Genomic DNA, 27,450 nt, shown 5'->3' with positions numbered 1-27,450 from the left:
ACCCCAAAAAACCAACCAGACTGTCGCATGACGCTGCACTGATGCTCCTTAAAGAGACAGCGACCTCACAATGAGGGCTCCCTAAAAGTGCTCACAAACAGGAAAATAATAGCTCCTATTTGACTAGTATTCAATATACATTGCTTATTATATATTCATAAATATGTCATCAGTTTAAACAAACACAAATAACCACAAATAAACAAACAAAGAAGATAAACGTATGGTATATTAGAAAAATATTGACAAATACGTTAATACCCATTCCTTAAGAAGTCCCAGAGAACTTCGAATGATTACCTAAAGTAAACAAATGGATTCAGAGTGGTTCTAGATAGTGTTTACAGCAGTTGTGACATGAATTAGACATCTGAAGTGTCTTCAATAAATATAATATTAATTTCCAAATCTATTAATTTAGAAAGGTACATAAAGTGTCTTCTTTAAAAAAAAATCCCATATTCACCCCAGTTTAAATACTATTAACTTTATATGGAATATCTGAAGACACACAGACAAATGGCTACATTAGCATTGTACAGACTCCTGGACAACCACCAATCTGAAACTAAATTTCTTTACATATCACTTCACAAGAAACCACTCAGAGACACTTGTTGACATCTCTCAATAAATTATAGTGTATTTCGAAAAGTCAGAGTACTTCCTCTTAATATCTTTACATACAATACAAATTATTATCTTTTACACAAACTGGTATTATATGCACGTCACATTTTAACTTATTTATTAAAACTCAGAACTCTAGGCAAACAAAAAATGGCCCAAAATATAACGAATGTGGTGACAATGTTGTTCACCCGCATAAACGTGCATGGAAGAGGGTAAATGCCTTGACCTAACACAGAACTGTATTATGAAATATCTTAGTGGACTTAGGCTGACAGGAGGCACAAAACCAACCAAGTCTAAATAAAGCCTTTTGTTTTATGTCAGTGTAGGTTCTAGTTCAGTACATGGTGCAGGTGTCACTGTGTGACCCAGTTCCATGAATCACCAAGACTCAAACTTTATGAAATGTAGGACATCATGCAAAAAATTCAAAAAACTACTGCAGTACTTAAAATGGTAAGAATAAATATATAGATTATGGCTAACTGACCATTAAACCAGGTCTTCAAAGGTGCCGTTAGTCTCCTTCAGTGTTCACTATCAAACAACCCCACATAAAAGGAACTTCTCTAAACGTTTCCTACAACTTGTGAAATAGGGGACCAGGGGTGGCAAGGATGTCACTGTAGGGGGAGCTCTGTTGCAGGTTGAGGGCTTGTTGTTTCTTCAGCACCAACAGACAGAAGAACATGGCCGCAACTTTAGAGCGACTGCTTCTTTCACAGAGATCTTGAAGACTGAATGTGGCATCAGGGCTGCTGTTCATATCCTGGTATGACAAACACATGACAATCATCATTAGTGCACATGTTGATGTACCCACATAAGTGTGGTAAGAACATCTCGACAAATATTGTGTTTAAAACAAGCTGCCAGGCTGTCCATTTAAAAACCATAATTGTAGCTCTCTTGTTCAAATACAGCTTGTACGAGTCCAATCAACTCTTAAACTCTAAGGATTTACAACTGTAAGTGTTTATATATATGCTTCACTGATTGTTTTTATTGTAAACAATTTTTTTATTTGAGTAGTTCACCATGGCTTATGTTGGACAGCCACAGTGAGGGCCATGTGCAAGCAGAGTTGGGCTCTGTCATAGCCAGGTTACAGAGAGAGAGGTGAAGTACTAAGAAATTTGGAGTTACAGGTTGAACATTGGGGGAATGATCATAGGAACAGACAGTCATATACCCAACTAAGTATATGTTATGTTCTTAATATACATATTCTTACAGTTCTCTAAGCGTCAGTCCTCTTATATATTATATAACATGAAAAACATTACCCTGAATCTTTTCATTTAGGAACAAGTTCCGTCTTTGTGAACTGCTCTGCAATAACACATGGCATCATGGTTATATGGTACCAGAATATGTATCTGGAAACACTAGACCGTGAAACTGGCTGGAGAAGAAAGCTGTAACCTCCAGTACGCTTATTTTTCTCTCTTCTGCAGCACTCTCTCCCAACCACTTGTTTTAAGTTTTTCCTTTCTCCAAATACCTTCATATTTAAAATTTCAGCCGCTCAGCATGACAGGCCTGAAGATAGATAGGCCAGAGAGCAGTGATGCATATGGATAGGAGTTCCATTATGTCTTACTTTCAGGGCTTGGAGGAGAATCTTGGCTTGACTGGTCATTCTCTTCTCCCTGTCCTGGCTGTCAAATGTAGGCTTCAAAAACAAAGCAGCAAGAAGAATGTAAAAACAATAGGACAATATGTATTAGAATGTGTTTGAGAGAGAGCAATGGAGGGAAAATGTATGACGAGGAGAAAAGAAAGCAGAGATGTTAAATAAAAAAAAGGAAAAAAGCCACAGAATAAATGTTTATAGAAATGCTGTCAATAACTATTCTTCAGAAATTTCTAAAATACACACAGTGGGCCAAATATATTAGGACATATCGACAGTGTATCTACTGGTGAACTTTAATGGTGCTTATTAGGTTACTGCATGAACTGATATGTTTCTGAGAAAAACATTTCTAGAGCAAAACAGTCTGTGTGGAGAAATTCTGAATAAAAATTATACAGTGGCTGCATTGAGGCTTCTATAAAATACAAGTGGATATAATACCAAAATGGAAAAATTACCTATGCACACTCAGTGCTTATTTTTAAATATTATATATATTTACAAAAAAATTGGGGCCACTGTTTTTATATATAGCACTACCTGTGTCTCTCTTTGTGTCTGTGGGGTTTCCCTCTCCACTCCAGATGGATGTACTAGCATGGATTCTTCAGAGAGTGCCTCAGGATACAACACCCCCAACCTGCTCTCGTCCTGATGGAAACAGGAGAAACAAGAAGGAAGGTGAAAGACAGATCAAAAATAGACTGGCTGGATAAAAGGTAAGAGTGGGTGGCTCTGAAAAGCAGAGGGAGAGAGAAAATGAGTGAGCTGAATAGGTGAGGGAGGATAGAGCAGACAATAACAGAGAAGGAAAGGACACAGGTGAGCCGTAGGCGAAGAGGTAAATTATTACATGTTACCAAGTGAAGGATGACAAGAATTCAAAATACCTAGTGTAAGGAGTATAGATGGCCATAATATATTTTCAAAAAGACTGCAACTGCAGTATAAAATGCATCCAAATCTGAATGATTATCGCTACGTATCCGCATGATAATGCAAATGTAATACAATAATATCTAATTGGAGAGACTGTCTGTTAGTTTGTGTTTGCATTGTCCTTACACTGGCAGTGTCCCAGGGCTGAGGATGCTCTGCGGGTGTAGTGCAGTGCTCTGTGGATCTGCCTGCCTCTGCCTTTCTGTCTACATTAATAGTCTCCTGCAGCAAGCTCAACTCTTCTGCCACAGGCACAGCACTGTTCTCATTCTCCATTACACATGCTAAAGAAATACATATAAAGAAACATACAAACACTTAATCAGGACTCTAATAATCCCCTGTTGGTTGTGATGCAGTAGTTAAATATTGTGCCATTGGTATGCTCTACCCTCTTGACTCTGATCCCTCATCGCCTCGAGTTCCCTCTCCTCTCCTGCTTTGCCAGTTGACCCCCGTCGCCCAGGAAACACATCTCTATGGAACAGCTGGAAGAAAGGAGGACATTTACCCTGGGTGCACTGTGCACTAATGCAAGTTTGACTGAGTAATTGCCTAGAATGGACTACTTTGACAGATTAATGATACCTTGTGCTCTCACTGGGAGGTTGACAGTTAATAACAGACAGATGAAGCAGATCAAAATGTAAAGCTGTGAATGGCTGTTGCAAAATCCTAGGATACAGATTCTAAGTCTAATGCACACACACTCATGGGTATACATACATATATATATGAGACAGCAATATCATCGCTGACCAATTAAAACATGCATTTCCCAAAATAACAACTTTACAGGAGAAGGTAAAAGCCTTCTTTACTTTCAATGGTAGTCAATTTAATGTTCACACAATTTTAGAACTGCGCTGTGTTCAAATGATACAAACTAGAAATTAAAATAAATGTGTATATATATTTATATATACATATATAATCTACACACACACACACACACACACAAATTCTGAAGGATTTAAGATCCACACAATGTCCTTCAGAATAGTTTAATAAGAACCAGGAATTGTGATGTGTACAAAACTAATTTATCCATTTCATTTTCTATCAAAAGGACTATTGAATGTACATGTATTGATTTTATTATAATATAAATGTTAAATCTAAAAAAAGAAGGTTTCTCTGGGGATTGTTTTGCTTTAAAACAGGGTGGGCCATTTATATGGATACACCTTAATAAAATGGGAATGGTTGGTGGTATTAAGTTCCTGTTTGTGGCACATTAGTATATGGGAGGGGGAAACTTTTGAAGATGGGTGGTAGCCATTTTGGATCCAACACATCAAACATATTGGGAATTTCACAAGAAAAACAATGGTGTGCTTGGTTTTAACTGTATTCTTTCATGAGCTATTTATAAGTTTCTGACCACAAAATGTGTTCAAAGTGGTGCCCATTGTGTTGGATTGTCAATGCAACCCTCTTCTCCCACTCTTCACACACTGATAGCAACACCGCAGGAGAAATGCTAGCACAGGCTTCCAGTATCCGTAGTTTCGGGTGCTGTATATCTCGTATCTTCACAGCATAGGCAATTGCCTTCAGATGACCCCAAAGATAAAAGTCTAAGGGGGTCAGATCGGGAGACCTTGGGGGCCATTCATCTGGCCCACGACGACCTATCCACTTTCCAGGAAACTGTTCAACTAGGATTGCTCTGACCTGACACCCATAATGTGGTGGTGCACCATCTTGCTGGAAAAACACAGGGAACGTGCCAGCTTCAGTGTATAAAGAGGGAAACACATCATCATGTAGCAATTTCACATATCCAGTGGCCTTGAGGTTTCCATTGATGAAGAAAGGCCCCACTATCTTTGTACCCCATTTATCACACCATACCATCAGTTTTTTTGTTCCAACAGTCTTGGAGGGATCTATCCAATGTGGATTAATATCAGACCAATAGCAGTGGTTTTGTTAGTTAACTTCACCATTCACATAAAAGTTTGCCTACGCCGTGGGCTCTTGCTGAATGAAGCTAGAACAGCCACTGATGTTTCTTCATTAGTGACATTTTTGATCCACATTTTGGCAAATCCAACACTGAACCAGTTTCACGAAACTTGGCAAGCAGTTTGCTAATGGAGCATGGGAGATGGGTGGTCTCGTAGGGTGTCTTGCATTGAAATCTGCTGCAATGACCCAGTTACTGCATTCACCAGACATAACACAATTTCTATCTGCTCCTCATGTGTTAAACTCTGTGACATGTCAATGGCTGTAAACAAAGGGAAACATGTAAATAACTAATGAAAGAATAAAGTTATGTTAAAACCAAGCACACCATTGTTCTTGTGAAATTCCCAATAAGTTTGAAGTGTCACATGACCCTCTTCCTTGTTTTTTGTTGAAAAAACAAAAGTTGGATCCAAAATGGCCGACTTCAAAATGGCTGCCATGGTCACTACACATCTTGAAAAGCTTTCCCCCTCCCATATACTAATGTGCCACAAACAGGACGTTAATATCACCAACCATTCCCATTTTATTAAGGTGTATCCATATTAATGGCCAACCCTGTATATTATAATCATTAGGTATCATTAAACAGACCTAATTTATAAGGATTTTAAGTAATAGCTTTCTGTGAGGCAATTACACGATTCTTATCACCACCAACAAGAACAAGCCAGTAAGTGTCTGTAGATTGAAACATTTTCACATTCAACCATTGAGTGACACATCTTCAGCTCACATTAAAATGCTTTTACCACTGCTGAACTGTGAGTTCTCACCTTGAGTTAATGAGTGAGTGTGCTACATTGAGCAATTATTCACAACATGAACGGAAATGGTTTCAGCCACTATGGAGTGCCTTTGAGTGTGTGGGTGGTAATTGATTAGCACTTGGACTGCATTATGCTGGCTGACTGTCACCAACACTGCATAGCAAACCCTTGGGTGTGCTCAAATATCTGCAGAATTACTGAAGATCCCTTCATATGCACTAATGATATCTTCAAAAATTCAGTCAGGGTTTATGTTCTGTGTTATTTTGCTGTGCATAATGCTACATTGAAGCTATATTGTTGTATTAAAACATAATTTTTTTTTTAAATTATCAGTGTTTTATGCTATGTTTAAAGCTTACTGTGACCTAGTCCTTGGGTATCTGTGTACACCTATTACCTTCTGCAAGTCAGAGTGTATGACTAGAACACAGAAATGTGAAAAAAGATAATCCACTCCTCCATTCTCTTTCCAGTCCATGAGCTGTCGTGTAGGTGGAGCTATGTCCAGTGGAGCCACAAGGTCAGAGCTGTCAGCTAGCTGGCCTCTGATGGCTTCATTAGAAAGCTCCTTAGACTGATCGACCACCAGCTTCCTCTTCCTACTCCCTCTCTTCTCTGAAGTGGCTGGAAATAAGAAATAATTTGTGACCAAATCTGTGTAGCCCTTAAAAAATTATGTAAATTTAAATGTTTAATTTTGTGTTTAATGAGTCCCTAAAATGTATTTATTATTTTATCTAAGCTGTTTAATATATTATTTTTATTACTTTCTATAAACCATTGCTGAATCATTGTTTCCTTTATTGTGGAAGCAGATATCTTTGTGGTTATTCATGGTAAGGTGCAATTCATATGATGGGGCCCATCCTGGTTTTCACTTTTATATTACTAAATCTCTCACTCTTAATTTCACTGACTGTCAGACTAAATAAATTAATAAATCTTCAACTTCAGATATCTTAATTCTTATTATATCCTTGGATTACATACATACGTGTCATGACTACAGGCTCAAGTGCAAAGCCTTCCTCAATGTTGCCCAATAGCGTGGTCTCATTCATGGTAGTAACCTCTGTCAAAGCATCTGAAGGAGAGTGAATAGGTGTTGCAGGCTCTCGAACTGGAGCTGTACAAAGTGAAATAAAGTAATACTTTTTTGTAACCTTCATATTGTGGTTCTTTACTGGTCTTTTTAAACATGTCTGGCAAACCTGAGATGTTTAGCACACACTGCTGTGCAAAAACACTCACATTTGAAACTGCCATTATGTATAGTAGTTCTACATTTTCATGAGATGTTTCTAAAGAGATATAAGATTTAATAAGGAATAAAAATTTAATTGTAAAGGGGATGCCAAACATATGTTTCGTGTTTTAGGATTACAGGGATTTCAAGCAGCAGAAAACACAACCAATTTTCAAGCAAATGCTGGAAGTGTTTACAAAAGGTTTGGAGATATATCCTTATATTCTTTTACTGAAAGCAAGTGAATTGAAAAAAAAAACCCAGAAGCTATAAAAAGGCACTTGGTTTAATTATCCAGAGAACTGTGCCCTTTAAAGTCCCCTTTAATGGTTTAGCTCATTTTGCACCATACTGTATATCTATGGTATTTCTATTATTACTTGACTTTATGTTTTGAGGTTTGCAATTTTTTTCAATCCATTTTTGTGTGAGAATGTCAAGTTCAGACAGTGGTCAATGCTCAGTGATTGATGGGATCGGTGATTGAAATCCTTCTCGTGTAGTGCAATACGCCCTGTTTACCAGTGAGGGGCGTTTTAACATCGCTAGTTCATAAGTAAGAAATTTTAAATTAAAAAGGTTAAGAAAACAAAAGACCTGTTGCGTTGATTGCAGTTGGCGGGGGCGTTGCAGGGACCTCATCAGGGGAATCCTCATTGATGTCAGTCAGCAGTGTATTCTCATTAGAATTCGCTATGAAATCTGTAGAGAGAACGTCTGCCCTATTTGAGAACTGAGATGTTTATTTCAATTCAGTCTCTGAAAGCCTGAGAAATCTTATGAAATTTAACTCTTCTGCTACATTTAGCTTTAGCCTGACATTTATTTAAATAGAATAACAGCAGAATATGAGTTTCTGAACTGCTTCAATGGACAATGTGAAATGACAAGGAAAATGTTCAAAAACTTCAGGCAAACAGAATTATTCCAAATGTAGTTACATAGCTGCTATGTTCCTTATTCGTTCAGATATGCAGCATTGTTTCAGATGTGAAATTATAAGAAAATGATATGTTTTTAATGAAACTGTGACAAATAAATCATACGGACTAAGGTTTTACAAGTCAATGTGTGTAGCTTTGTCAGTGAGTCATTTTCATAAAAGAAATTGGTTTAACATCAATATCAGTAATTCATATTATTTCCAGTTGTATTATTCACTGAGTAACAAGCTTTATTTTGATGTAGTGAGAATAGATAAAAGAGATCAGTTACCAACAAGGTCAAAAGTCATCCCTTCATCACCAAACCCATCACCAGATGTACCGAGTGTGTGGAAACTGTCAAACAAACCCTGTTGAGACCGGGTGTCATCACCTATAACAGAGAAAGTAAAGATTTGCCCTTACATTCTTTTCAGTCTTCACAAATAAAATATTATGTACATGTTTATTAGCTCTTACCTAGATCATCCATGTTGAGAAAGCTGTTTCCAAATGATTCTTTTAGAGTGATTTCTTCTGTGCGACACCGATTCAGAGAGAAGTGATCTACCACATCAATGGTGCTGGAAAGGAGACATGACTCAAAGTCACTTTACAATATGTTACAGAACAAAGGAATCTTTACTATTTTGAGGAAGACTTGAGGAAATACTTCAGATCAGGTAGCTGTGAATCAAAGTCAGTAAAGTCTTCTGGCAGTGTAATTGCCTTAAACATGGCCTCCATTCCTTCCTCAGGCAGATCAGTCTGTCCTGTTATGACAGAGCAATGACCGAATCATGCTTTGAAGTTCATGCATCACAGATTATTAACCATAACAATGCCAGCTGGTAGACCTGATTCAGTGACATTGATCCAGGTGTTTTCCTGCTGCTTGAATAAACTATATAAACTAAATATGTTCTAAATATTTTACTCTAAAATCCAATTACCTGGTCTGAAAGCCACTTTGATTTTAACCACAGCGTCACTGCAGTCTGCAAGGAGATATTTAGCTTTTCTAGAATAGATCCGTACAACACCCAAGAGCAGGTGACCTGAAGTCCGTAGACCAATCTTGATCTGGCGGCAAACAATAACACATTAAATAAAATGTATTGTCGCACTCACTTTTTAAAATGTGGATTTACACACACCTAATAAGATCAATATACCGTACCTGAGGAGATATAATATCGTTGATAGTCATCTCTAGGTTGCACTCAAATACATGAGCTTTGGTTATCTTCTTTTCCCAGTGGGCTGCAAGCCAGATCCTGGCCAGAGTCCCTCGTTTGGATGTGAATAATTGAGTAAAAAATTCCATTTTGAGAAGTGAGGGCCTTTCTCACAGAATATGTTTTTCCTTGTGTTTAGTTCATGCACCTGGGTAAACAATAATCATTTGTCATTGATAGGCTTTAGTTAATACAACAAAAGATAACTTTTGTCTAACGTCATATTATTTTAACTGTAGTAAAGTTCCAATATTTTCTATTTAGCGACTGTAAAGGTCCTGTCATATTATGGACTATCCTAGAAAAGTCAAACTCTTCAGAGGATGGATATAAGATCAGGTCATGTAAGAACGCCAGGGTTACTTATGTCACTAACCTAAGGGACCAATTCCATCAACTTGCAGGGAGGGGCTTTCAATCTGCAGGCCAGAGATGGACCGGGACTAATTGAATATTCATTGATTCATGCATACTAAATAGAATTTTTTTTTAAATGAACAGAGATTCATTTTAGGAGTTTAATCAGTGACTAGTAAGCCATTTTAATTTCTTATTAATGAACAAAACTATAACACTGTATAAAGTTATACCTTAGAATTATTCATTAATTCGTTTTTTTTTTTTTTTACATCACTAGACTTCTTAGTCTAACAAACATTGCATCCGTCTTTTAACATTTGGAAAACAGATGGTAAACCTACAGAATATATACAAATTAGAAAAAATAATATTATAGATAATTTCCAACTAAATCCTACAGAAAGTATTCAGGTCAGTATCTGTGTGTGTGTTAATTGTGAAGTAGTAGTTGCCTCTACATTATCCGCCTGTTCTGAACACTGGCCTGGAAACTCCTCTCACAGGGTTAGCAGTATTATCAGCAGATACTTTAGGGAACCAGTTTATGAACCTGGAACGCACTTTTGACCACAAAACGGGTGAGAGAGAGCATGTAATACGTAGCCTTTAACGTTTATTTGAAGCAGTATAAAGTTAAAACTTGTTTGTAACAGCAGACGTAGCTTTGTTAGCCACTCAGCGAGCTAAACGAATACAGCATTTTTAAGACTTAAAACATATGACTTGGAAAAAAAAAGACGTTTCCTGAAAGATATGTACGCGATTGTAATATTCTGGCTTAACCACACGGTTGTTTTTACCTTTCAAACGTGTTTCTTTATCCTAAATTCGGCATTGTTCATTTAGTAAAATGTCGGTTGAGGCTAAACTCGAAAAAAAGGAGAGCTCGCGCATCTTCTTCCAGTTAGAGCGCGAAATCAGAAATGGTTGTCAGAGTGAAATACTCCCACCTTAGGTTCAACAGTATTATGGAAATGTAGCTTCAATTCCAGATTTAACGGATTATTTATCAAATTGAGCTGAAATTTTGAATTAGCGCATTTTTAGAGAATTAACCTTTCACGTTGTAGTATTTATGAATGCTGACAATTACTTTTTAAGGTGAAAGGGAAGTATCAGCCAATTCTCACGCTCGGTTTGACGAATTGTCCATTCCACCTTAAATGGGGCAGTAGTTCGAAGTACAGTATCTAATGTAGCTAGATACATTGTTAAGATGGATTGTAAAAATAAATATCCTTTGCAAAGCCACTTAGCAGTTATTTTTTTATGTTCATCTTTATTTTTATACATAAAAATTAATGTAATTTTTAATTATATGATATGTTTTTATTTATCCTTCTTTATCTTGCTCTGTTGTGGCAAACTGTAATTTTTAAAATATTCTCAACATCCAAGTACCACTCTGGGCATCTTTTAAACTCTTACGAACTCTGTTTGTCAAATTTATATCTTTAGAATATATTAAAAATAAACAGATAAAAGCTCCAAATCTTACCCCAGAGGTGCAGTATGTTATTTAGTTTTGAGATGTATGAAACACTAGCTGTTTGAATTCACCTGTTTGAGTCTTGGGAAAGCTCAGCTGTGACATTCACTGTATTTCACACACCATAATTGTGTCTCTCACATTGTTTTGTTTCTTTGTTTGTTGCAATGGATGAAGGAATCTTCATTGGAGAGAAGACAAAGCTGTCTTGTCCTGGACATCTGGCTTACCAAGGAAAATTATTTCAGTTCAATCATGTAAGTTTGGTCAGTAATTTAAGGTGACGCCAAAAATATTCTTATTTAAACTATGTGGAGAATATACATTTCACTCTAGATTACAATGTAGCATGGTTGTCTCTAGGTTGAGTGATTAAACAGTGTTGCAAACATAATTCAAATACCATTAAAAGTGATGCAAAAGATCTGCCATTTAAGTAAAGGAAGTATTCAATAATATGACATTTTAATAAGCATCCATGGCATTTTGAATACTTTATGGAGGATTTACTATACAGATACTTGAGAAGCTGTTGATGAGGGTGATTGAAAGATCTAATGGAAGCATTTATCTAATTAGTTTAGCAATGTTCTGGTAAGTGATTAATTCAAGTCAAAGACATTGCCTGAATGACATGAAGTCATAAGCTTGTTTCAGTCCTTTCTAAGAAGGATAAGCATATTTTAAAAGGTGCAATCACAACAAAATAGAGTGTTCTTGATCTGATGAAACAAGCTGCTGTAAGCTTATCAGTCATGGCAGCTTTTCCCATTTGTGAGCAATATATGGCAACAACTGGAATATATTTCAGTGTGTGTCTTATTTTGGGGGAAATTAGCATTTGGAGGGCAATATATGACAGGCAATGCACATTTCAAATACATTCACACGCACAGGAATTTCAGTTATGCAGCAGATGTTATAGAGCTGACAATGTGCTTTAGGCATTTGAACAGGATAAATGTATGATTTTGTTCTACATCTGCATAAATAAAAAATGTAGCATTGTGCCCTCGACATAAGCACGATTTGTGGGTGTAAAAAGAAACCATACTACAAAAATTGTGAACAACAAAGTCTCGCAGAATGTCTCTAATTCCTGAAAAGCACATCACAACAAAACTGCGGCGGATTGTAATGTTTTAAAATCAGTTTATGGTCTCCATCACATCTGTGGTACAGAGTGTTTGTTGGCTGGTACGTGGTGTGACCAAAGTTGTTGGAACTTTGTGGAGGAACTGTAGGCTACGTCCACTTGCATATGCCTTCCCCTTCCTAGAACAAGTCCAGCAGAAGTAGCTGATGGTGGAGAAAAATATTTGGCGGTAGGTGGACGAGACCAGGTTATAAAGGATTGGGTTGATGGCTGAACTCACATAAAAGAGCACGTTGGTCACCATGTAAAAGTAGTGGTAAAAATCATACATTTCACTGTGGAGAAGAAATATGAGGGAAATAGAATTAGGATAGCTTGACATGGTGAATTCAGCTTAACACAAAATTAATAATTACAAAGTAGATTTAGAAAAGATTCACTAAACTATATTGTGCAATTTTTTTTTAGACAATTATATTAAAGAGCCCTTGCCTTGTCCACTCAGTGACGTAGCAGTACATTAGGCGACGGGTATGGTACGGCAGCCAGCACACAACAAAAGCAATGACCACCACACCTATTAACCAGAAACAGATATTAAAAAAAAAGCTATGCTCAGACACTCACGTTTGTCAAAAAATTGTTTTTTGTGGCTGATTTTGCGGGTAATGTTTATACTTACGCAGGACTTTAACTCCATGGCGAAGTGAGCGTATGCGCCCCGTCTCCACAGTGATACCATTTGCAGTTTGATAGCCATAAGAAAGGAGCATGGTCTGCTGGGATATTTGCTGAAGTTGCCTTCCAATAAGTCCGTTCATAATGGAGATGACAAGCATTGGCAGCACAAACGAGAGAAGAGCATTCACCTGCAGAAGGAACGCGGGCAGTTAGAGAAAGTAATTGTCTTTGCAGTCTTACATGAATTTTTTACTGAAACATTGTTTTTAGTTAAGATAGTTCAAGTGGATAATAAAAAGGGCTGAAATTGGACTGCATTGGATATGCTGCAGTAGTAAAGGTGCTTTTATGTGCAGGTAGGCATCTGAAGGAGACGTGACAAAATTGAGCAAAATTGAGCTTAATGCAAATTACGAGCGGAAGGGTTTGGCAATTACCAATTAAGGAAATTACTCCACCATGGTGCTTAGTTTTACCAAAACTATGGCAGCTTCAGTTCAGAAACACCCAAAGGTGATGTGCAGCCAAAACCTTTGGTGACAAACGGCAAACTTCTGCTGCAAGTAGGAAGACATTGCTACTGGTATTTTAACAAAAAGCGAACTTTTACCAATGCTAATTATTGTATTTTTTACAAATTATTGCTTTCCGTTGATGGACTGTTTTCCATATCTTTTGCACTAAAATTCTCAGCTAGGTTTGTGTACCTGATTTGAATGGGAATCATGTAGTGCCTCCTGGTGGCGAGACTAATTTTTCCTTGAGACCACTTAAAAACAGCACAAGTTCTTTGACTTGGAGCTTGTAGATTCATCATGTTTACAAGCAAATATATATATATCTAATGTCTGAGGGATGAATATCCACTGCTGCTTAACAGGAAGTTGAAATCTGGAGTGAACTGTAAATGGCCAGTCTTGTTTAATAACTTACAGACTATTGAGGGATGGGGGAACAAGGATGCACATTTTGTCATTAATAAGATGCACTGAGGACCATTTATTATAATGTGAGAGAGTGTGTAAAAAGCCAGTTCCATTTTTACCTACTATAAAACATGTCAGGTATGTATGAGTAATTACTTTGTGGGTCCAACTATGAGCACTTTTTGTGAGAAGTGTAGGCAGTATAGGTTACAGAGCAGTCCTCTGACCTGCAGCACGCTTTTGGCAGCTACTGAAGATACGATTGTGGTGCAGATGCATTCTTGGCCCACCCTTGTTTCCCCCATGGTGAAGAGCATGGGAGAGGCCAGCAGTAGCGCCACCATCCACAGAACTAGCAGAACCCGTCGCGTCCGTGTGCGAGATAGCACGCTCTTAGCTCTGAGTGGGTGACACAGTGCCACGTAGCGCTCCACACTCAGACTCGCCACATTCAGGGAGCTTGCACATGAGCAGCCGTCTCGCACGAAATAGAAGCCCTTACACACCGCTTCACCAAATGCCCATGGGTGGTGGATCCAGATGAAGTTGTAGAGCTCCAGTGGCATGCAGAGCACCAGCACAAACAGGTCTGACAGTGCCAGGCTTGCCAGGTGATAGTGAACTGCACCCTGGAGACAGAGACGCAATATGGGTTGAACATTTGCTGTTTTGAGCCAAATAATTAAAAAAAAAAATACATTATAGTAAGTTATCGTGTAATTGCTCTAGTGATAGTACTAAAAATGCATTGGCTGCCCTCATCACTGAGTTATGGGGAAGTCAGGAAAGCTAAGACATGTGCAATCAATGAAAGCTTCAGAGACACATTTTTTTTGTACAATCATTGGGCAAATAATTTTTATGACAAAAAATGGAATGAATACTTTTATGAATACTTATTTTTTGTAAGAAAATGTCTTATAAACTGATTAGGAAGTATGCAAAATAATGTAATTCTAAATGAATCTACCAAAATATGCAGTAACTGCTAGGTAAAACACAGGCTAGAACAGAGACACTGGCCAGTTGCAGATTTCATTACAAAAATCCACTAATTTGTGGAATGATGAGCCTTAGTACATAATGATATTTTTGCTCCTACCTGGAGGTATTTCACTTCTCTCCTCTTGAAGAAGATATACAGCACAGTGGAGTTGCCAAAGAAGCCCAAGGCGAAGAGCAGTGTGTAGAGAACAGTTACTGTTATCCTGGAGTACAGGTCTGTGTTCACATCCAGATTGTCCTGCAGCCCTGCACTCGTGCTGTTAAAAAGATATGTTCCAGCATCGTCCCATTTGCCTGAAGCAGTCTCCTGGAAGAGGTGCCAAGGGTGCAGTGTTTCATTTACTGTCATTGCTTTCGATAGATCTTGTGTTTAACGTGGCTTGGCATTGGTGCTTTATAGCAAGAGAGCTTAACACTGGCAGTATCTGAGCAAGAGCAGCAACTTTATGTATTCCCCGGTTGGGGGAGGGTGTAGAACGGGTGTGTTCTTTGCACATGATGCTGTGAAATAATCCATGATTTTAAAAAAATGGTGGATTGAATATGAATACCATAATGTTATTATTTAAATATTGATTCCAAAAAATTTTCCAAATTTGTGACGCATTATATATATATATATATATATATGGTCAAAAAAAAATATATATATATATAAATAAATAAATATATTTGGACCAGTCTGGTGGCCAATCTTCATTAATTGCACATTGCACCAGTAAGACCATGTGCATCCAATGGTTCACACATTGTAGCCTGAAGGCGGTGCCGTGTATCAGGATGACAATGCACCAATACACACAGCAAGACTGGTGAAAGATTGGTTTGATGAACATGAAAGTTGAACATCTCCCATGGCCTGCACAGTCACCAGATCTAAATATTATTGAGCCACTTTGGGGTGTTTTGGAGGAGCGAGTCAGGAAATGTTTTCCTCCACCAGCATCACGTAGAGACCTGGCCACTGTCCTGTAAGAAGAATGGCTTCAAATCCCTCTGTCCACTGTGCAGGACTTGTATATGTCATTCCCAAGACGAATTGACGCTGTATTGGCCGCAAAAGGAGGCCCTACACCATACTAATAAATTATTGTGGTCTAAAACCAGGTGTTTCAGTTTCAGTTTCATTGTGTGTGTGTGTATATGTGTGTATATATATATATATATATATATATATATATATATATATATATATATATATATATATATATATATATATATATAACATTTGTTTGATGAGAACAAAGTTGAGCAACAGACAAAAAAAATCACTACCATGGCAAACACTTGCATTTGAACCTTTCAGGTTACACTTGGATAATATGCTGGTTTACTTTATAGAACTGTTCCAGAGTCAAGTGTAAAGCTAAGTACATGCCTCCAGTTTAAAAACACAAGTCTCAGAAAGGAAGTACCTCGGCCGTATGTTTGAGTAGCTTATCTTGGCTTTAATGTTTATAGTTCTCCAAGACTACAAGATTTGCATGTCCTACATCGTACTAAAATTGATACTATATTTAGTCACTGTGTCTTGTGTAAATGTTTAATGCAGTGCTTGTGATGTGAAAAGTTGTTAATGTAACAGTTCAAAATGAATAGATTTGGTCATAGTCTGTTCTGAAGAGCAAGCCTATGGAGTCTGGAATAGATTTCACACTCTACATGTGTTTCGTTATTGCTCTGTTGAAACTCATGTTTCTGATGTGAAGTTTATAAGTTGGAATAGAACATTCAGCCCTGACAGAAGCATGCAGCATTTCACACTTTTATAATGCTCTGGGATATATTGTCACTGTCCAAAGCAAAACATGTATCTTAAAAAAGAAATTTTATTGGAGAATAAAATTTTATTGGAGTCTTAGTGAATGTCAATGTAAAAGTTTTTATTCCATGTAATTTTTTGAAGCATTTCTATTGGTCCATTCATCGTAAAATATTCACACAATGTGAAGTACAACTGCTGTATGTAAAATTAAGTACAGTCTCTTTAGCAAAAGAGTTTAATTTTTTTTGTATTATCAGAGATAAATGATACTGTAGTAATAATATTGTTTATTTAGCTTGTTGCTATATTTGTCTACAACATCACAGTTGATATCCACTTTGTTTTCCTCCTCGTGATGTCTCTTACCTCAGAGAGTACATCTGTTAACTGATACCTCTTGGTGTGAAAGCAGTAGTGACAGGTGTTATGGGAAAAGCCACATATTGGACTCTTGATGCTGTGCACTGAAAGCTGTATATACAAAGAGTAAACAGACCAGAGCAGCTTTCTCATTACATTCCCACCAAACACCTACTCATTCAGTCCTAAAGACAAATTGTGGCTTTATTTGAACTGAGAATAGTCAGTTATCTTGAGCTGTTATTTGTTGACTACCGTGATAATGATTCATTAAAAAAGATGCCATTTAAATTTTCCATATTATCCTAAAAGTGGAACCTTTGTTAGAATTTGACTGGAAGATTTCTAAACTCCCTACACTTGTATCACTATGTGTCACTAAGCCCATTGCCAGTCGTCTGCAAAAAATGTAAGAAACTATGTAGCACGGGAACGGTTTTCTCTAGAGCGATGGAGTACCCTCCTAAACAGTTAGAATGGGTTGGGGTGGACTTTGTGATTCAGAACTGATCGTCCAACACCATTACAAGACCTTATTGTTTTTTTGTGGCAACAATACAAACAGTTATGACAAGAAGTGATGACAAGCAGCAAAAGGAATACAGACCTCTTAACAATATCCTTCATTACAGAAGGAATGTTGGATTCGCAGGTGTCCACTATAGTGTATTTTTATTTTTTTGTTATTTTAGTGGTTAACCAAGTGTTAAATTTTACTCACTTTCAGTCAGGATAAAAGAATACAATGAAAGGTACAAATGTAAAGTCATAGTGCAAGACTAATTGTGTACAGAAGAAAATCATCCAGAACGCAAGGATATGGTCTGTTACAGTCGTTGGATCTCTGTATAACAGTATCATGTGATCTCAGAGCAGTCCAATGTATCATTCAATGGACACCCTCAGGCACTGACCCAAGCATGAACTAGGAGTTTGTGTACATATGTGTCAAAGGAGGAACAAGCATGTTTTGTTTTAACACAAAAAAAGGACATGTACCAAATCAGTGCAGTCTTTAAGAAAATGTTAAAAGTATTTTTCCTCACAAAAGCCTTCAGCAGTACTTGGATGGATTAAAAATGTAAATTTTTATGTCCAAGATCTTGAAATGATGTAAAACCATTTCTTAGGCATTTGGCAGCACATTTATAAAATTTAGAAACCTGTCATAATTTTTTAACAGGGACATTAAACTATCCATATGTGCAGTTTCTGTTACCTACACTGTAAACAGTTCTGATGCTCTAAGCTTCTATAGAGTGGAGCATTTCACATCAATGTTTTGTTGATTACATTAATCACTAAACTCTTCACATTTGCGTATATCTGTTACAAATCTATAATAATGGCGGCACGGTGACTCAGCAGGTAGTGTCGCAGTCACACAGCTCCAGGGGCCTGGAGGTTGTGGGTTCTATTCCCGCTCCGGGTGACTGTCTGTGAGGAGTTGGTGTGTTCTCCCTGTGTCTGCGTGGGTTTCCTCCCACAGTCCAAAAACACACGTTGGTAGGTGGATTGGCAACTCAAAAGTGTCTGTAGGTATGTGAGTGAATGTGTGAGTGTGTGTTGCCCTGTGAAGGACTGGCGCCCCCTCCAGGGTGTATTCCCACCTTGCGCCCAATGATTCCAAGTAGGCTTCGGACCCACTGCGACCCTGAACTGGATAAGCGGTTACAGATAATGATTGAATGAATGTTACAAATCTATAATAATGTATAATATAACTTACAATTGAAAAGGGAAATATTATGACTACTGCTTTGCTTGATTAAAACCTTTGGCACCCTCATTTTTAACAATGTGTCATTTGCCCACAATGTGTAGATGTTTTTTATTGCAATATTCTAAACAGGATGGTGCCTATGAAATGCCAAATCCCCTACCCACCTTCATTATTATTGAACTCCCATAGGAGCAATAGCAGATGTAAGCATTATAATATAGGTGTTGTCTTTTCTAATTTCTTCGGATTCCGAATGCTGGTGTAGTCTAAACTAATAGCTCACAATTTGCCATGTAAAATGAATACTCAGCTGCATTGATTTTAATGTATTAGAATCCCTATATAGTACTACATAATGTGCCTGAAACGTAGGTCTGTGTTAATAAGAAGACTAAATAGAATAAAACTGCTGTATATCTTTAGACACACAAAAAAGCCTTTAGGTCTAAATGCAATACAAACAAGCAAAAGTTTCCTTTCTTTTCTTACATAAAGCTGAGGTGACATGATTTCATTTTGTATTACGTTTCACGTCAGTGTAGTGGATGGCGTGGTGGCACATTTACTAAACCTTTGTGGTGAGGTTACACCTCATGCGTGCTGCAACTTTGTCAAACAGCATATCTCTATGTTTACATGTGATGTAAGCCTCTGTTTTCAGTTGCATTGATAAACTTGTTTACATTCTATATGTGATTTTGACTAGTGGACATTCAGTAAGATAACAGAAGTGTAATCAATTGACACATTATGTTCAAACGTTTGTAGGCACCTCATTGAATTAATGAATTCCACTTCTGCTTTAAAATATGACTATTAAAGACGATGGTTATGAACCGATTGTATGACAGCCATAAAAAAGCATTGCCAATAAATTGGGACATTTTGGAGCAGCTGCATGAGCCTAAGGACACCATGTCCAGTGCCAGCTGACAATCAGAGGGTCAACATTAGAGCTGTGGATCAGTGGAAATGCATTCTCTAGAGTGATGGAGCACCATCCAACACTTTTGAGATGAGTGGGAATGGAGTTCGTGATCGAGGACTAATGCACACACTACACCATCCCTTGAAATTATAACTGAAGTGTAGACTTGTTTAAAGGTTTTCTGCTGAAGTGTTTATTGTATATTCAGATGGTTTAACTCACTATGTTGTGTGATATTATGTTCTGTCACTGCACAGGGCACTTTGAAAGAAGATACACACTGGGAGTTATTTCTGTAGGCACCTCCCTGACCCTGGACAAGCTCATTAGCTTCTCCATCCAGCTTGAAAGTATTCTCTGGGACTACTCTTAGAGAACAGCCTTTAGCACTAGTCCAGGAACCAGTGGAGGCAGGGGAACCCTCACAACACCAGAGAGAAAGAGGAGGATTGAGGTTGGTGTTTGCACAAACCTCACACAAGCATTCTACGAGCCAACAGCTTGGATAGAGGACGCAATTTCATTTCCAGAAAGTGAATAAACCCTTCCCAGAATTTAGTTTCAGCTGCTGCGACACCTCTGAGGCTGGTTTTGGAGGATTGGGGAAGCCAGGTTGTTGGAGTTAAATCATGTAAGGTCTTTTCAATTTTACTTTTATCGTAGCTATTGTTGGTTCTTTGAGAAACACTCAAATGTATTGTTTGATTTTGTGCGTCATTGGGAAGTAATACCTATTAACTGTTAAATTTGACCTTGCTGACATCTACTGGATGTAATTGTCCATTCAGGCCTGAGTGGTTCAGGTGGTTGCCTCTAGAGTGTGCTGTAGGACTATAAGACTTTAAGGGTTCTTACAGGGTTCTTTCTACAACTGATGTTTTCACAAAGCAGTTTAACTGAACTCTGGGTCCTAGCCAATCTGATATCACCAAATTTGTCAGATGGCATAATAAATAAGACTTGAAGGACTCTATATGTATCATGTAGCCTTCTAAACTGTGCCCTGCAGTAGACTTACTAATTATCTTACTGGAACACACCATAGCAAATTTCGTAACACTCAAATAAATACAATTATAAAATGATTTGTTCTCACATTGGAGGAGGGGAGGTATGGGACGCTTTCTGTGAAGCAAAATTAAACATTCTTATAGGCCATTTTTTCAGCAGCTCTGGTATAAATATAAATCTTTTTTAAATGTCTGTTGAGGGACATGACCAACAGCTAAAAGATTTGCCTGACTGTAAGAAGCAATGTCAAAAGAAATAAAGGGAAAATCCCAGAGAGACCAAAGCCTCTTCAGAAAAGGCTTTTCTACTTATAGCTGTTCTTCAGTGTCAGGAGTCTGGAGTGAATAGAGGAGGTGCACAAAGTTGTACAAGTTCTGCACTGACACCAGGGAATATACTGTAGAATGGAACAGACTAAAGAGTAAAGAAGGAAGTAGATATTGAAGGAGATATGTAGTGTCTGACCTCTACTGCAAAGTTACAGAAATAATCTGTTACAAAACTTTGCTAGAGAGAGTGAAAGAGAGACCATTTTCAGGAAATTCAGTTAAAATGACTGACTGCTAAGTACCATCAGTAGCTAAATATAACCACAGTTGTCAAACATAAGAAACGCACAGTATGGAATGTTTCTTAATGCATCTTAAGTTGTTACGTCAATATGCAACACCTGTATTTTTCTGAGGAAAAATACAATGTTTGTGTGTATGTTATATATAATATAATTACATATAATACGGTCTCCGGTGAAGCCGAGGCAGTGCTAAGCTGGTCTGAAAGTGGTGTGATCAGCCAACTGGGTGATGCAGCTTCAGGGTGCTGATGGCCACAGCTGACTGACTTCCTACCAGACTAAAGATCTCCTAAGCTCAGCGTTACCTCACAGCCTCCTAATAGAGACTGTCACTCAGAGCGCTGACAAGCTACAAAACACACACACAGACACGCATTGCCAAGCCATAAATCAGTGCCTTAGATGAAAACCTGAGCAGAATATTGAGACCAAGACAGTGCCTTGACTGGTGTACAGTTGCCTGTCATTCACATCGGTGTTAAACGCACAGGAAGCTGACAATTGAACAAGAGTCTTTATAGCTACTATGTCCTTTGTGATACTAATTAAGTGAAGAGAATAGAGCAGATAAATTAGAAACACCACAGGAAAATCCTGTCTGAAATGTCTGAAAGTTTCTAGACACCTGCTCAAATTTATTTTTAAATCAAGAGCAATAAAATATAGTTTGTCCCTATTCTGGGAAGGATTTTTACTAGATTTTGTAACACTGCTGTAAAGATTGATGGCACTGAGCTGTAAAGTGAGCTGAGGTTTGATAGTTAATTATGGATCACAGACAAATTAATTTCACCCCAGTGGTAATGGATGTGCACCGTTTCTCCAGAGAACTCAATTGCACTGCTCCACAGCCCAACAACAGGTGTGGGGGTTCATACCTTTCCCTTGCCCTTGAGCAAGGAATCTCATCCACAGCTACTCCCTGGGTACCGTGGTTGAATTGGCTGCCCACCGCTCAGGGTATGTGTGATACTCACTGCCCCTTCGTGAGTGTTCATGTGTGTCATGAATTGGTTCCCCAATAGGTCTGAAAAATATTGCTATTTTTTGTCTCCTGATTTTATGTATTTTTACACATCATTTAATCACAATGGCTGCATTTTTACATCATGTAAACATTTGGATCTTGTAGAAATTATCTAAAATTACTTGAAATAAAAAGAGCCCTGCCAATTAAAATCAAGTACCATTCATCCATTGTTAGTTACCGCTTATCCAGTTCAGGGTCACAGTGGGTCCGGAGCGTACTCGGAATCACTGGGCGCAAGGTCGGAACACACCCTGGAGGGGGCGCCAGTCCTTTGCAGGGTGACACACACTCACATTCATCAAGTACCATGCCTGAGCATTTCTGCTTTGTACGGCAGCATCCCAAAGAGTGTTTCAAATGGATATATTCAGACAGCTAGGGTTTCTGACATCATAAATTTATGGAACCAATCTAGTCAGCTTGTGAGGGGGATAGGAGATAGAGTTACATATTCATAGATTGTGTAGAGACACTTTTAAGGCATTACAGGATTATTTATTCTAGGAAACTTGTGATGGACAGAGAAGTTGTTGAACTTTTATGACATACCTTTTCCATAATTTAAAACACTCCAGTTTCAATTACATGAATAATCATGTAAACAGCATTTCTCCTGCCTTACACTCATGCTCCTCCATTACACATCAAAAATGACTCAACCAGCAAATGACAGTTTGTCAGTTGTTACAAATCAGTTGTTACAAATCATCCATGCAAATACAGGCACTTATGCTGCAAAGCTTGCAGAGCTCTTGTTTTAAAGTACCTCAATCAAGGAGTAAAGGTGGAACTACTTAACCACACTGATGGATACAGTGTATTGTAGTGTCAATCGAAACAATGAATAGCACACTTGTGGAGCACTGGTAAATGTGAGAAGGAAGTCCACAGGAGGTAGAAACCCGTGCTGAGTTACAGCTACGTTCATGTGGTTGTTCTTTTTTTTTTTTTTTTTTTAAACATTGACAGCTGGCAGAAGTATAGGACATCTACCAGTGTCCATCTCCTTTTTTTTGTCTTTAGCTACAACTTCTGCTTCTGTAGTTGCCTTTAGGTTGTCTGAGGTTTGTTGTTTTTTACATTTTCTCTTCAGGATCCACCTGAGGGCCTGGTGCACTCTTCTTGTTCTAAACCCTCTGAAGACTTGGCCCAGGCAGGGCCTATACTTCTCGCTTTGATCTGACTGCCAAATGGTTCCTGTCTAGTGCATCTGTACAGTTCTTTGTTTGAGACCTCCTGGGTATGTTTGGGTATGCCTGGGAAAGGGTTGTGATTTGTCATTAAAAAGTCGTCCTTTACCCCATGCTAAATGCTAAATCCCAGCAACTGGATATACCCACAGCTCAATGGAAGTTTTCCCCAAGGTGGATAATGAAGATATCAGCCTGAGTTATCCACTGTAGGTAACTACTCACCCATAACTGTGATACGTACAGTTCTGAGCATTGTGTTTAGTTGCTGACACATGCCAACATACATTTGGAATTTTTGCTAGGGGGAATGCGGAAGCTCCTCAACAGCTGGTAGGACAAATCTCTGCAGAATCCCCCAAGACATGATAGCCTCAGGAGGACAACATAAGGAGATGGAGGTAGGAACAACATAAGGAGATGAAGGTAAGTTATTTGTTCTTTACAAGAAATGGATACATGGTCTAAATTTGTCAACAAACTAAAACAACACAAAAAAACAAAAAAAAACAAAAGGCATCAGTATATGCAGTTGTTTTATATACTGATACAAGAGGTCATATCATTTTAGATGAACGTCCTCAGCCTGTAACAGTGCAAAAACAAGATGGCTGACAAGTCCTTTAATAAAGAAAAGGCAATGAAGATGGGGGATTCATGAATGCTGACACTCAACAGCAGTACATTTGCTTGCTTATGTAAAGGAAATCCCATGAGAGTGCACGAGTTCTTCTGGCTCGTTTTACCAGCCTGAGAGCCCATATCAACTGATCTAAAATGTATCGTGTGGCTCTAAAAACATGTGCTGTACTGAGGCTGAGTGTTCCAACTAAACAGCCACACCAGCACGTCATCGTAATTAGCCTGCTGGTACTTCTTGGGCTCTGTTGATCTGCTTGACCCTCATCACCTCCTCTTATACCAGAGCTGGGGGGCTTGTGTATCCAAGTCACTTCCCTCCTCTGAGGGTCTCGCTTCTTCTTCTCTGCTTTTCCATAGGGGAAATATACTGAGAGGTGCTTCAGGGCATGGGAGAGAGACACAGAGCAGAGGGCGTCTACAATCAAAAAAGTGCTGCCCACTTATGATGATGTCATTAATTTGGGTGTTGGCCACATATTCAGCTCATGGGAGTTTTCAGGGTCTTGGAAAGAAGAAATTAGTTTAATAATATCATATAATAGTTCGGCACGGTGGTGAAGCAGGTAGTGTCGCAGTCACACAGCTCCAGGGACCTCGCGGTTGTTGGTTCAAGTCCCGCTCCGGGTGACTGTCTGTGAGGAGTTGGTGTGTTCTCCCCTTATCCACGTGGGTTTCCTCCGGGTGCTCCGGTTTCCTCCCACAGTCCAAAAACACATGTTGGTAGGCAGATTGGCGACTCAAAAGTGTCCATGAGTGTGTGTGTCACCATGTGAAGGACTGGCACCCCCTCCAGGGTGTGATCCTGCCTTGTGCCCAATAATTCCGGGTAAGCTCCGGACCCACTGTGACCCTGAACTGCATGAGCAGTTACAGACAATGAATGAGTAAATTAACATCATATAATTGTTGCTGATAGACACACCAACACCATCAAATCTGTCTGAATGTCTGAATATGCTTACAATGAAATGTGAGATTATATGAATAACTTGGTAAGCATTTCACAAGCTGTATAGTTTAAAATGACATTTCCAAGTTTTTTGGGATGTATTTCAGACATCACTTTCAAAACGAGTGCATATTTACAAAGTACTTAATTTTTCAAGTACGGATCATAATTTGTTTACAAATCACAGTTTCCTGTTTTTATTTGGATTTGACCTGCCTGCCCAGCATTTTTGGAACTGGATTTGGAAGTAGTTCTTCAAATAATTATGAGCAGTCATTACAACCTTGAACACCTGTTCTGATCCAATAAACCCTGTACCTTTTTTGTCTGTCTGGGTTTCAACTGAGGATAAGGATGAGTCTGTCATCCTTCAAGCTTCCCCATAAAGAACAATGCTTCGGTTTCTTCAGGAGCATGTTTTGGCCCGGAGTGCTTTCTGAGTCAGCCTTTATAGAGATGAGCAATGCAAGGGAAGCACTTTTTCAGCTTACTCAAGAAAACTAACCTGGGGCTTTTCACCTTTGCAGTGTTGTGTCTAATACTTTAAAGTCAAATGTTATGCTTGTGATTCCATTACAAAATTTATATATTCTTAGGAACATCGAATACCTCTCATCATCTAGTCTATGTCACCACCTCGACTGGCCTTTTGCTTTAATTAAAAGCAATGAGTGCATTTAAATCAGTATAGGGTGGGATTTCAGAAGAATATACACGCTCTTATTTTCTTTGATAATTAATATTTCGCTTTCTGTCTTTTTCTGTACACTACCCTTGTTTTTAATCTACTTTAAATCTTCTGAATTCAGTATGCATCACATAGGGAGAAATCCCTGTGCCAAGCTGCAATAAATAAATTTACCTTTCAGTGAATTCCAACATATTGGGGTGAAATGAAATGAGTCAGGAATAATTTATCCCAGCCCAGATTAAGCTTAATAGAAAAGCAGCTCAGTAAATTGTATTTATATTTATATCTGTCCTTGAACCACAGGGTTTGGAACATCCTGGTTATTTTCCAATGTGATAACTTTCAAAGGAGAGAAGTGACAGAGAGTGCAGAAAAATGCAGAAAGTGACAGTGCTTCAGAAGACTTTTATCTGTCCATTCCTCCAGTGAAATATATACTGGCTAAGGGCAACACTAATCAGCTGAATGCAATGTATATCACTGGCCAAGTGAAGATGCTGTTTTTAGAAATAGAGGAACATGACAAATACTTGGCAGAAATACTTAGATAATACTATAATTACAATTACTATAAAAATTTGGCTGGTGAATAATTGCTGAAATTAAATAAAAAATGTGACTCTCAATATAATTGAGACTCATTGGCCCAACTGTCAAATGGTATCACCCAATAGGCTTACCTGAAGATTTCCCTTTAGATTTAAACCATAGATAGATGTTGATTAGCTGGAACAATATAGCCAAAATAATAATCTTATCACTGATCTGATCTTATTCACATGATATTTATATTATAACAACACAGCATGGTCATTGTGACCTGGCAGGAGAAATGTCCAGATGGCCTGAGCAGGGCTAAGACTATTGAGTATACTTTCCTTAATATAATATCGTCCCTGACACTGGAGAGATATGCAGTAGAAGGAGATGGATGGATGAAGATTTAGGAAGAGAGAAGTCATTACTGGAATACTCCAAGGTTTTCCGACCTAATCTCTGCCTGCTGCAATTACACTGTACTGCCAGTGAACGCAGACAATAATAATGATCCATTTCTTTGCAGAAATGAATACAATCTGTTTGCTCAATGCACACTTTTAAAAGATTGCAATGGATTTTTTTAGTTCTTTGAATAAATATAGAGAAAGGAAATTAGAGAGTATACAATTTTCTGCCAAAACAATAAAATGACTTAATTGTTTCTACACCATTTTCCAATTTTATACATTTATATAAATACATAATAATACACACTACCGTTACGTCAGTGTCACTGCAGCACTGAGGATTATCCACAACCCAAACTATAGTTCTGTAGTGGTCAGGTTAACAAAATAAGTTGACTCTCCATGTCCATATCTCTTTGACTGGCTTTTAATATAAACATGGGCAGCACAGTGGCGCAACAGGTAGGGTTGCAGTCACACAGCTCCAGGGATATGGAGGTTGTGGGTTCAAATCTCGCTTCGGGTGGCTATCTGAGGAGTTTGGTGTGTTCTCTCCGTGTCCGCGTGGGTTTCCTCCGGGTGCTCCGGTTTCGTCCCACGGTCCAAAAAACGTTGGTAGGTGGATTGATGACTCAAAAGTGTCCGTAGGTGTGAGTGAATATGTGAGTGTATGTGTCACCCTGAGAAGGACTGGCGCCCCCTCCAGGGTGTGATC

At 38.3% G+C, this 27,450-nt stretch overlaps 2 protein-coding genes and 1 long non-coding RNA gene across 4 annotated transcripts; 1 reads left to right on the top strand and 2 right to left on the bottom strand.

The window, feature by feature from the left end:
* Positions 1–94: 94 nt before the first annotated feature.
* On the bottom strand, positions 95–10,670 carry rad21l1 (RAD21 cohesin complex component like 1). Of its 2 annotated transcripts, none has more exons than XM_066644913.1 (14): positions 10,529–10,670; positions 9,311–9,516; positions 9,084–9,213; positions 8,804–8,903; positions 8,611–8,714; positions 8,423–8,524; positions 7,805–7,909; positions 6,956–7,087; positions 6,359–6,585; positions 3,603–3,699; positions 3,338–3,495; positions 2,813–2,923; positions 2,237–2,308; positions 95–1,402 (listed from the first exon to the last, which is right to left on the bottom strand). In XM_066644913.1, the coding sequence occupies exons 2-14, from the start codon at positions 9,455–9,457 to the stop codon at positions 1,214–1,216; spliced, it is 1,674 nt and encodes a 557-aa protein (XP_066501010.1). In that variant the 5' UTR covers positions 9,458–9,516; positions 10,529–10,670; the 3' UTR covers positions 95–1,213. The 2 variants fall into 2 exon arrangements, with proteins under 2 accessions (XP_066501010.1, XP_066501011.1); XM_066644914.1 differs by having other exon boundaries at positions 1,233–1,402; positions 2,237–2,294.
* LOC136666613 (uncharacterized) lies at positions 10,189–25,935 on the top strand. Its single transcript, XR_010795395.1, has 7 exons — positions 10,189–10,306; positions 11,395–11,474; positions 19,959–20,332; positions 23,410–23,556; positions 23,659–23,715; positions 23,812–23,932; positions 24,506–25,935. It is a non-coding gene; the product is annotated as an uncharacterized lncRNA (long non-coding RNA).
* Positions 11,802–15,274, bottom strand: LOC136665746 (neurotensin receptor type 1-like). The gene is made up of 5 exons (XM_066643459.1): positions 15,023–15,274; positions 14,148–14,549; positions 12,996–13,182; positions 12,806–12,890; positions 11,802–12,648 (listed from the first exon to the last, which is right to left on the bottom strand). The coding sequence occupies exons 1-5, from the start codon at positions 15,272–15,274 to the stop codon at positions 12,366–12,368; spliced, it is 1,209 nt and encodes a 402-aa protein (XP_066499556.1). The 3' UTR covers positions 11,802–12,365.
* Positions 25,936–27,450: the final 1,515 nt, after the last annotated feature.

The sequence above is a fragment of the Hoplias malabaricus genome, chromosome 14, assembly GCF_029633855.1.
Source record: "Hoplias malabaricus isolate fHopMal1 chromosome 14, fHopMal1.hap1, whole genome shotgun sequence".
NCBI lineage: Eukaryota > Metazoa > Chordata > Actinopteri > Characiformes > Erythrinidae > Hoplias > Hoplias malabaricus.
Note: the sequence above shows the minus strand (reverse complement) of the source record. Positions and strands in the feature narration are given on the sequence as shown.

What these genes read in the sequence shown, in the direction of transcription:
- LOC136665746 (XM_066643459.1), bottom strand. Translation starts at nt 15,274, where the DNA reads ATGACAGTAAATGAAACACTGCACCCTTGGCACCTCTTCCAGGAGACT. An exon ending in CTGCCAAAAGCGTGCTGCAG is followed by an intron (nt 13,183 to 14,147) that starts GTCAGAGGACTG and finishes TTCCTTCTGCAG; the next exon opens with GTGAATGCTCTTCTCTCGTT. An exon ending in TACGTCACTGAGTGGACAAG is followed by an intron (nt 12,649 to 12,805) that starts GCAAGGGCTCTT and finishes TCTTCTCCACAG; the next exon opens with TGAAATGTATGATTTTTACC.
- rad21l1 (XM_066644913.1), bottom strand. Translation starts at nt 9,457, where the DNA reads ATGGAATTTTTTACTCAATTATTCACATCCAAACGAGGGACTCTGGCC. An exon ending in TCACAGCTACCTGATCTGAA is followed by an intron (nt 8,715 to 8,803) that starts GTATTTCCTCAA and finishes TCTCCTTTCCAG; the next exon opens with CACCATTGATGTGGTAGATC. An exon ending in TTCTCCTCCAAGCCCTGAAA is followed by an intron (nt 1,403 to 2,236) that starts GTAAGACATAAT and finishes TTGTCATACCAG; the next exon opens with GATATGAACAGCAGCCCTGA.